The following is a 10,521-nucleotide window of genomic DNA, read 5'->3' as shown; positions in this document are numbered from 1 at the left end:
AATCGAATTGACCGCATCTGGCAGCCCTGGCCGTTTACCTTTTTTTTTGTACTTTTGTGGCGCTTCACATTCGCAATTTGCGCCGCCTTTCGAATCCTCGGGCTTAACCAGCGAGCAACTTAACCGGTAACAGCATGGCCGCTGCAAGTGGAGAACTGTCCAAGAAGTAAGTGCCCCGGACTCGTCGAGATTCGATTCCATTCGTTCGTCCGGCCAACCAAGCAGTCCTTTGAGGTTAGGTTGAGACGGCAACGTTCCAGTGCTTTTTGTTGTTGTTGTTCTTATTGACCGCTGGTGAAATATTGCGGCTTTTGTACAAGAAGTAACAATGTTCGCCCGCTGCGTCCTTAAAACCGTGCAGGGGGCGTGGCCCAGGTCCAGGTGCAGCAGGATTTGGCCACAGGCAGCCGGTTTCCACGTGAGCGGCTGCCAACTGCAGCCGAGCAAGCAGACCAAACTGTGGGTTACTCATCCGCCCCGTTGGCCAGGCTGTCATAACTATGTGGCAGGGATTCCCAGAGTCCTAGCCAGTGATTCCTGGGCATAATCCCCGCGTAGTTATGACAGCCTTGTGGTAGCATCTGCCACCATCTATTTATATCAACCTACTCCACTTTCTCGCCCCACAGTGAGCTGAAGCGACGCCTGAAGGCCGAGCAAAAGGCCAAGGAGAAGGCCGAGAAGGCGGCCGCTGCTCCGGCGGAAGGTGCTGCCGGCGGCAAGAAGAAGACCAGCGCAGCCGAGGAGGAGGAGATCTCGCCCAACGAGTACTTCAAGCTGCGTTCCGCCGCCGTCCAGGAGCTGAAGCGTTCGCCCACCACGGATCCCTATCCACACAAGTTTCATGTGAGCAGCTCGCTGGAGGACTTCATTGCCAAGTACGATAGCGGTCTCAAGGAGGGCGAGACCCTGGAGAATGTCACGCTGAGCGTGGCCGGGCGTGTCCATGCCATTCGCGAGTCGGGCGCCAAGCTCATCTTCTACGATCTGCGCGGCGAGGGTGTGAAGGTGCAGGTGATGGCCAGCGCCAAGTCGTACAAGTCGGAGGCCGCCTTCGAGACGGACACCGCCAAGCTGCGACGCGGCGACATCATCGGCGTTGTCGGACATCCCGGCAAGACCAAGAAGGGCGAGCTCTCCGTGATGCCCACCGAGATCCAGCTGCTGTCGCCCTGCCTCCACATGCTGCCTCATCTACATTTCGGCCTTAAGGACAAGGAGACGCGCTACCGCCAGCGCTACCTTGATCTGATTCTCAACAACAAAGTGCGCGAGAACTTCCAAGTACGCGCCAAGGTAAGAATCAGATGAATTAAATGAATACGAGCAAAAACTAAAGCACTACCTTCTCCCATTTTCCCAGATCATCTCGTACGTTCGCCAGTTTCTGGATCGCCTCGGTTTCCTGGAGATCGAGACGCCCATGATGAACATGATCGCTGGCGGAGCCACTGCCAAGCCCTTTGTAACGCATCACAATGATTTGAAGATGGACCTGTTCATGCGGATTGCTCCGGAGCTGTACCACAAGATGCTGGTGGTGGGCGGCCTCGATCGCGTCTACGAGATCGGTCGGCAGTTCCGCAACGAGGGCATCGACCTCACCCACAATCCGGAATTCACCACGTGCGAGTTCTACATGGCGTATGCCGATTACGCCGACGTTATGGACATCACCGAACAGTTGATCTCGGGAATGGTGAAGGCCATCCGTGGATCGTACAAGGTCATCTATCACCCGGAGGGTCCAGAGGGACCCGAGCAGGAACTTGACTTCACGCCGCCCTTCAAGCGCGTCTCCATGATCAAAACGCTGGAGGAGAAGCTGCAGGTTAAGTTCCCAGCGGCCGATACCTTCAACACGCCGGAGACGAATCAGTTCCTGTCCCAGCTGTGCGCCAAGCACCAGGTCGAGTGCCCCGCCCCTCGCACCACCGCTCGCCTGCTGGACAAGCTGGTGGGCGAATTCATCGAGGAGTTCTGCATCAATCCCACGTTCATCTGCGAGCACCCGCAGATTATGTCCCCGCTGGCCAAGTACCATCGCAGCATCCCCGGTCTGACGGAGCGCTTCGAGCTGTTCGTGGCCAAGAAGGAGATCTGCAATGCCTACACCGAGCTGAACGATCCTGTCGTGCAGCGCGAACGCTTCGAGCAGCAGGCCAGCGATAAAGCGGCCGGAGACGACGAGGCCCAGCTGGTCGACGAGAACTTCTGCACGGCTCTGGAGTACGGACTGCCGCCCACTGGCGGTTTCGGCATGGGCATCGATCGCCTGGCCATGTTCCTCACGGACTCCAATAACATTAAGGTGGGTGTTTACGGTGTTTTGTTTATATGAAATCCGTGTTAAATCTCGCTTATCCCACAGGAGGTGCTGCTGTTCCCCGCCATGAAACCGGAGGAGGCCAACCGCACGGCAGCGGAAACAGCTCCCGCCACCACCGCCCCCCAGCAGTAGAAGAGGCCACCGCTCACTCCACTCAACCCCAATCCTTGTACGTTACGCTGGTCCCGGGCTAGTCCCAGTTGCTAAGTTATTCAACGAATAAACCTTTTTTTCCAAATATGTGATAAATGAGTTATTTCATTGTGTCGAGCTGTGGTCATTTCCGAATTTCAGTTGGATTTGGGGTAAAACTTTCATTTTTTACCTTTCTGCAGACAAGATGTAAGATGTTTAATTTACTAAACACGATTGGGGTTCGGTTCCAGTTTTTCAAATATATTTTTAAGGAATCAAACTATTACCCATATTATTTACTTGGTAGAAAACTAGATACAACCGCACTGTTGGCATTCAAAATTATTCATATTAAATTTTGTGATTGTGATTTTGTTATGTATGTCCGTACCTCGGTTTTATACGCTTTATAAATTATTTGAACGACAAAAAATGTTCAAAAGTTAAGGTAATACCCTAAACATTTCATAAATAGAAGTTTAAAAGCGGAAATTGCGTTTACCAACACCGCGTAACTTTTCGATAGGCACGAAGAACTAATGCCTTCGGTTATCGATAACAGTCTTGTTTTTTTTGTTTTGCCGAATTTAATGAAAACATTGTGCGAGGACAAATCGCGGCATCTGTCAATTAAGCGGTAACACAAGGATGGGGGACCAACAGCAGCTGATCCTGGCCACCGGGGGCTACGATCACACGATAAAGGTGTGGCAGGCGCACACGGGGAACTGCATCAAGACCATGCGATTCGTGGAGACCTCGGTAGGATTAACTCCATTTACCCAATATCCTTTAATGCACAACCATCGATCTTTCAGCAAGTCAACGCGCTGGACAGGACGCCGGACAAGACGCGCCTGGCGGCCTGCGGCTACCAGTGCATCCGGCTGTACGACCTGGAGTCCAACTGCACCGCCCCGGTAATCAACTTCGATGGGGTGCAGAAGAATGTGACGCGGCTGGGCTTCCAGGAGGACGGAAACTGGATGTTCACCGCCGGCGAGGATCATCACGTGAGGATCTGGGACATGGTCTCCGCCCCGCCGCACTGCTCAAGGGTGTTCGATTGCGAGGCGCCCGTTAACGCCGCTTGCCTGCATCCCAACCAGGTGGAGATCGCCATTGGGTCGCAGAACGGCAGCGTCTTTCTGTGGGACGTCAAGTCGGAGCGCCACGAGAGGATCGTGCCCGAGGTGGATGCCTCCATACAGGATGTGGCCATCTCGCCGGACGGCAGATATCTGGTGGCGGCCAATAACAAGGGCAACTGCTACATCTGGTCGCTGACCAGTCAGGATCAGAAGATGAGCACGCTAAGGCCCAAACAAAAGATCAAACCCCATAAGCGCTACATACTGCGCTGCAAATTCAGTCCGGACTCCAAGCTCCTGCTGACCACCTCGGGTGACGGAACAGTGGGTATTTGGAAGACGGAGGACTTCACAAAATGGCTCGAGCTGTGCATCGAAAACTATTGGGTCTGGGATGCCGCCTTTAGCGCCGACTCCAAGTGGCTGTTCACCGCCTCGTCCGACGGCATTGCCCGACTGTGGAACCTGAAGGAGAAGAAAACCACCAGGGACTATACCGGCCACACCAAGGCCATCACTGCCCTGTCCTTCAAGGACGAGATTGTGGGCAAATAGTAGTAGCTAGGCGCTAGAATTTAGGCAATTTGTAAGCTTTGCGACCAGCGTGTCGCCATGAAGAGTCCTGCTAAGTTGATTGTCTCCAGGTGGGTGGATGATTGTCTCCTGATGGATTCTCACGTGGGTCTCCTCAAGGGGCAGTAAGAACTATTGAACTATTGCCATTATACAAACCGAAGTCCTTTTTATACAGAACCTTAATCAATATACAGCTGAAAACTCATTGAACATCTAAACTCATTTTAATGTAAATGAATCCTGCTTGAAATCGGCTAAATTTAATCAACATTATAAAAAAAAGATTAGTCCTTCATTTAAATGTTCATTAAGCTTAAAGTTATTAACTATTCTTTTTATTACTCTTTTGAATGCCAATTTGGTATAATTACTTAAAATTCAAGGTCTCAAAATGTTCTATATTACCCATGCCAAGAGGAGTTTTATCTGTTCTAATTGTTTTCAAAAACTGCCAGCTTTGCTCATGGTCCTCTTTGATCTATTTTCTATATACCCGCCTATTCAATGATCCTAAAAATCAGAAAGTGGCTTACATATTCCATCGAGATAGTTCACAAACCGCCAGACAAGCGAGACAATCGTTGGGAACCAAGTCATTCAATTGCTCTGTCAAATAATTTCACAATTTTTTGGCACTACAGACAGTAGCGATGACTCCACATACGCAACACACCAACCAGAACTGAAGCATCATCAAAAAACAACACCCACAATTCAACAGAGAAATGAGAATACCTCTGAAAATGAGCGCTTGGCTTTTGTAGCGACTTTTTCATAATTTATAAACCTTTGATACATAATTATAGTACGACTAAATCGTGTGTATGCAAAATGCAATTTGAATAAAATCTTACGGGCATAAAAGTACATACAATACAGAAACTAAAACCAAGTTTATCTTTTAGATAATGCAAATACAGGGGGGATTAACATAGATGTGGCAAATTGACTTTTATCGCTTGCTTCTCTTAGTTTTGGGGCTTAATGGACTTTAAGTGGACGGGAGCGGGTTAAGCTGCCTCGGGGTTTCTGGCATTCTAGTCCACGTAGTCGATGCCCTGGGCCACAATGGATTCCTTGATGGGATCTGGGTCGTCGCCCAGCTTGTAGCCCACGATGCAGGTGACATCCACGGCCTTGCCAGTGGGATTCAGGAGGAGCATCACCTGGTTGATGGGCGTGGCCGGGCGGAAGGGCTTGTGGGGCGGCATCTGGCTATCCGTCGGCGGCAGCAGGCGCACCTTGCAGGGCTAAAAGGCGGAGAAGATTGGGTTAGTCCCTCTAAACACGCTCTAATCTCTGCCAGCTTCGTACCTTCTTCACGCTGGCCTCGAACTGAAAGTCGCGCACTGGCTGGCGGCTCTTGTTCTGGGCCGATATCACAATCACCGACACACGATGGCCGGGCCGATCGCTGGTGAAGTTCAGACTGAGTTGCATGTCGTCGTCATCGAGGACGATGCGCTGCTCCCCGGTGGCCTGAATTGTGTCCAGGTCCACGTGGATCTCGCTAAGCGTCTTGGCCGGCGGAACAGCTGCCACGGGAGCAGGTGCCACCACTTCTTCGTTCTTTCCAACCTCCTCGCTGAGCAGGGGAACATCATCCACAGAATCAGCAGGAACAGGAACAGGAGCAGCTGTAGCAATCGCTGGCTCCTCTGGCGCCTTCACTTGCATCCTTTCGCGGGCCAAGTCGTTGAGCGAGAGCTTCTCGGGATCGCGTTTGAAGCTGGGCGTCCGATCCTGGGTGGGCAGGATCTGCTGGAAGAGCTCCTCGCTGAGCATATCAATCTGCGGCATCTTTCTGGCCGTTCCCGGCACTTTGCTGGCCTCGCCCCCGTTGCCATTGGCCAGCGCCTCGGTCGTTGCGCCTGGGCTCAGGACCTGCGGCTCCAGCAACGTGGTGGCATTCTGGAATGACTGGCTCTGGCTCTGGCTCTGCTTCGCCTCGCTCTCGGCCAGGGCGCTGCTGAAGATGTCACTCAAGTCGGCCAGCGGATCTCCACCGGTGGCCGTGGTTGCATTGGAATTACTGCTGGCGGTATTTGGTATAGTTGAGGTGCTCGGAGCACCCTCGCTGCTCCCACTGATCAGCAAATCCCCGAGCAGTTCGTTCAGCAGCAGGGCGTTGTTGGAGCCGACAGCTGTGGTCGCACTGGGAGTGGCCTTTGCAGTGGATGCGGTTGTGGTTAAAGTACTCGTGGTTAGGGCGGGAGCAGTGCTCTTCGTGGGCGAGGGCACCAGGAGCTTGTAGCGCTGCATGGTGGTGAGTAGGGCACCATTGGCGTCCAGGGTGTCGGCTGTGAAAGGAGATTGAGGGGTTAATATATATATATATTTTTAACAGCCCTGCAACAGTGGAATCACAGTACTATTGAAAAGAATTCTTCAGAATATAAATTGATAAAAAGCTTCTCAGATATTATTTAGACTAATAAGATGACCCATGGAAGGAATAATCTTTTTCAGCTGTGATTTAAAAGCTATAAAATGAGTATTTAACTTAAATGTGTAAGAAATGAAACCTACTGAATGAAAGAAATTTTTTTCTAAATTTAAAAAGATATCGCCATTGACTGAAAATGTTCATCATATGCAGGATATTAAAGTATATTATAAACATGTACGTAACTGGCAGAGGATTGCACCCACCCACGAGCACTTGTAACTATTTTTGGAAGGAAAGCGATCAGCGAATTCTTCAGAATATGGTCTAATTAAGCTTCTAATGTAGCTGTGTGAGCCAAATCTATTTGATTACATTTTCATGTTGGTATGAGCTTATATCACACTTATTTTAATCAATTAAGTAGCCTGATTACTGAGCTGTGACTGAAGGGCATAAATGTAAGCCCCTCGATTAGTATCACACCCACCTACTAGCTGGGCATCGGAGTCGTCCAGCAGCTGCGGCAGATGCTGGAAGATGGGCTTGTGCTTCTTGCAGCTCTTGTAGAGCTCGTGCAGCGTCTCGTTGACGTCCTGATTGGACGGGTCGTAGGTGTCCAGCATCTGGTTGAGCAGCTGCATCGTTTCCTGCACCTCGCTGAGGACCAAACGGTGCTGGGCCAGTAGATTGTTGCGTCGCGCCTCCTGCGCCATCCGGTACTGCAGCAGGAGGTTGGCCCTCTTGAAGTTCTCCGGGTTATTGCTCTTGATCAGCTTGGCGAACATGGCCTCGTCGATGGTGCCCAGGACACTTTCCCTCTTGGCCACCGCCGACTCCGTGGTGCCGTGCTCGATATCCCCCTCCTTGCGCAGCATGTCGTAGGCATCGCGGATCTTCTGGCGCTGCGGGAACTCTGTGGTCCAGAGGAGCAGGCACTCCATGATGCGCTGCTTCACCTCGTGCGGCGTCTCGGCTCCCATGTACTTCTTGGACACCAGGCGGATCAGTTCGTTGAGGAAGCGGAACTTGGCCGCCTCGTCCTGGAATTCCTCGCCGCACTGTGTCATGCACTCCTCCAGCAGCTAAAAGAGAGTTTAATATAAACTTAAGAAATTATCGCATAAATAAGGGAGTTTCTAAAATATTGTTATTAATAAAAAAAATGGGGTAATAGACATTTATAATTGACTTTATCAAAAGGGAGGTTAATTAAAAGAAAAGAGAGTAGTTTTCCTAATCGTTAGTAAGTTAAAACATGTCTAGCCATAGAAAATATTGGCTCTCAGGAACATTAAAATAAAATCAAATAAAGTATTAATTGTATATTTTTACAAATTTAAGGATTGTATGTAACAAAATAAAATTAAAATGATATGCAATAAGTAAAGTATACATTTAATAAAATAATGTAAATATTATAGGTAGGGATTATTTAAATAAAAAAATTTAAAAAACATTATTCAAGATGGTACATAAAAAGTTTAAAGTAATAAAAAATAACGATCCTAACATACGAAAAAGTATCTTGTATACATTCAATGACAAAAAATAAATATTAAAATAAAGTATATAGAAATGAAAGCATTTAAGAATACATATTTTATAAGATGGTACACAAAAATGTTAAAATAATATTAAATTTGACGAGCAAAGTTAACGCTCCTGACATATGAAAATGCCGCTAACTGTTGCATATTATTTTAGCCACTTTTGTACCCAGCTGGCCATACAATACAGGCACGAATTTCGGCTACAATTGATAACAATTGTTATTGCGAATGTAAGGCAGCCACATAAGTGCGTGTGACTCTGTGTGCTTTTTGCCCACTGTGCGTCGTTGTTTGTGAGTGTGTATTTGTTTGTGGGGTCTCAGTGGGCCGTACTTTTTCCCACACACACACCCCTTTACCGTTAGGCGGAGACAGTGGGCGGGGTGGGTGGAAGAAGGGATAATTTGAGGGGGAATGCAATAGTCACATATATATCACCTACCGATATCGCTCGCGTCGCCTCCGTGACATTGGTGGACCGCACCTTGGCCACAATCATCTCCTGGGCCTTGTGGACCAGCTGGGCATTGCTTTTGACCACAATGCAGAACATTTGCACGCCCAGTTCGTCGATTTTCTTTGCCGGATTTGTTGCTCTTTCTGTGTGCGGTTCGTTGGAAGAGGAAGAAGGCGCTGAATTCCGCGGTTTTCCATTGCCGATTTGGGGGCTTACTTACCCAGCATCTCCTCCATTATGCTCTCGTCGGTTGTCATCTTGCGGGGAGCGGCCTAGCTTTATTTTATATTAACTGGGGGATATATAATATTTGCGGTGATTTCGAACAACAACCATTGTTGCTAGAGATGGGAGTAATATCGATATTCTAAAGCTTTGCCGTAATCGATTGTTATTATATTCGTTATTGCCCACTAGTGTGACCAGCCGCCGTGCGTTTAAATATACCAGAAATACCGAAAAAATATACATTTTGGCGTTGCCACATTCTTGTAGGGCTGCCATCTTAATTTTAAAAACATTTAATGTTACCACTTGGGTTTCACGAACGAACGTTGGTTTTTGAAAGTCGGGAATGCATGGGAATGGCTGTTTTTTTTTATTTTTGTGGCGTATTAAATTATATTAAAACATTTGGACGCGATTTCAAAACCTTCTGCATGTTTAATTTAATTTTTAAGTATAAACTGTAAGTCTCCCTACTTTTTCTAGGTTCAAAACCCACTCAGTGTGCTTGCAATAACCCCATAAATGTATGTAACACTTTAAAATACCAATCATTTCCAGACACAATTGCCGCTTATGTAAGCACACGCCAGCACGTGGGCCGTCTGTGTGTGCGTGGGCAGCAACCTGTGGCCATTTCACCTTAAGTTAACCTTTCGGCAGGACATCGCGCAGGCGCTCGACACCGGCGGGCTATAATTAGAAGCACTTGCATCATCATCTCGCCGGGGAATCGGAATTGTTGCCCCAAAAGGTTCACAAGGTGGTGGGGTCATGGTGTTTCATTGCCCATTAGCTTAATAGTGGAAAAAGGGCATATGTATATTGGGAAGATGGTATCTCGACGACATGTTAAACTAAAAGTATGGTTCAAAATGAAAATAGAAAAAGTATTTAAGTTTTCAGTTTAGGACTTACTTTTATTTTAATACCCGAAGCCCTTAGAAGTAGGCTACATTATATCTTAGGACCGAAAATTCAACCAGTAAATGCCGACAGGTGGCGTTTTATTTTTATAATACATATTTCCAGTGGGTTCAATCGCAAAATACGTTTTTTTGAAAGAAGCTCTTATTGATAATTTAAAAAAAAATTGGGCAAATGTGAAGTTTTGATTTAAAGTACGCCTGGAGGTTGGGCAACACATTTCGTTTAGCGGGTATACAAAAGTCGTGGCTCTCAACTGTCTTGTTTTTTTTTTATTTTTTTATCGCATTTTCTGCGTTTGGCAACACGTGCAGCACTCACTCACACACACACAGACACACACTCGCGTAGGAGGCTCGTCACCGGCCTGCGCATGTGTGTTGGTGTGTCGGTGTGGGCCGCCAGAGAGAGCCGCTCTCTCTCTCTCTCTCTCTGCCCCACTCTCTTGGGCGCTTAAAACTGTTATACCAAAACCAGTTTACATGCGCCGCCGCGTATAACAAAAGCCTCTGCCGACGTCGCTGCTTCTGCTCCAAAAGGACAAACTCAAGGGCAAAACTCAATGGAAACAAAAAGCAGAAAACTAGAAGAAAAACAACAATTACGGCGAGAGTCTTGCAGTAATTTCGTACGCCTGACTTTGATAAGTTCGCCTTGATTACAATACTCGGGCATATGTTTATGCATATGTATTTGCATACATATGTAGATATATACATAGATGGGCTATACGTAGTGGACCTAATACTAATTCTAGATTACACAATCGTTCCCGGTTTTTGTATCAAATTTTTCTGTTGCCACTCCCACGCAATTTGTTGTTGGGAGAGGATTCGGCGGGT

General features: G+C 48.0%; 3 protein-coding genes across 4 annotated transcripts; 2 read left to right on the top strand and 1 right to left on the bottom strand.

Annotated features, from left to right (window-relative positions):
- The first annotated feature begins 9 nt into the window (after positions 1-9).
- Positions 10-2,569, top strand: LOC119556121 (lysine--tRNA ligase). 2 transcript variants are annotated; one of them, XM_037868008.1, is made up of 4 exons: positions 10-166; positions 630-1,296; positions 1,364-2,311; positions 2,372-2,569. In XM_037868008.1, exons 1-4 carry the CDS (start codon positions 135-137, stop codon positions 2,459-2,461), a joined length of 1,737 nt encoding a protein of 578 aa, XP_037723936.1. In that variant the 5' UTR covers positions 10-134; the 3' UTR covers positions 2,462-2,569. The 2 variants fall into 2 exon arrangements, with proteins under 2 accessions (XP_037723936.1, XP_037723935.1); XM_037868007.1 differs by lacking the exon at positions 10-166 and adding an exon at positions 285-459.
- Positions 2,570-3,007: 438 nt separating this feature from the next.
- On the top strand, positions 3,008-4,336 carry LOC119556123 (protein LST8 homolog). The gene is made up of 2 exons (XM_037868009.1): positions 3,008-3,226; positions 3,283-4,336. Exons 1-2 carry the CDS (start codon positions 3,113-3,115, stop codon positions 4,108-4,110), a joined length of 942 nt encoding a protein of 313 aa, XP_037723937.1. The 5' UTR covers positions 3,008-3,112; the 3' UTR covers positions 4,111-4,336.
- A 539-nt stretch (positions 4,337-4,875) lies between these two features.
- LOC119556120 (ADP-ribosylation factor-binding protein GGA2) lies at positions 4,876-8,899 on the bottom strand. Its single transcript, XM_037868006.1, has 5 exons — positions 8,748-8,899; positions 8,513-8,670; positions 7,008-7,602; positions 5,446-6,431; positions 4,876-5,381 (listed from the first exon to the last, which is right to left on the bottom strand). Exons 1-5 carry the CDS (start codon positions 8,782-8,784, stop codon positions 5,169-5,171), a joined length of 1,989 nt encoding a protein of 662 aa, XP_037723934.1. The 5' UTR covers positions 8,785-8,899; the 3' UTR covers positions 4,876-5,168.
- Between the last annotated feature and the right edge of the window lie 1,622 nt (positions 8,900-10,521).

The sequence above is a fragment of the Drosophila subpulchrella genome, chromosome X (genome assembly GCF_014743375.2).
Source record: "Drosophila subpulchrella strain 33 F10 #4 breed RU33 chromosome X, RU_Dsub_v1.1 Primary Assembly, whole genome shotgun sequence".
Lineage (NCBI taxonomy): Eukaryota > Metazoa > Arthropoda > Insecta > Diptera > Drosophilidae > Drosophila > Drosophila subpulchrella.
The sequence above is the reverse complement of the archived record's forward strand: the minus strand, read 5'-3'. Positions and strand labels throughout refer to the sequence as shown.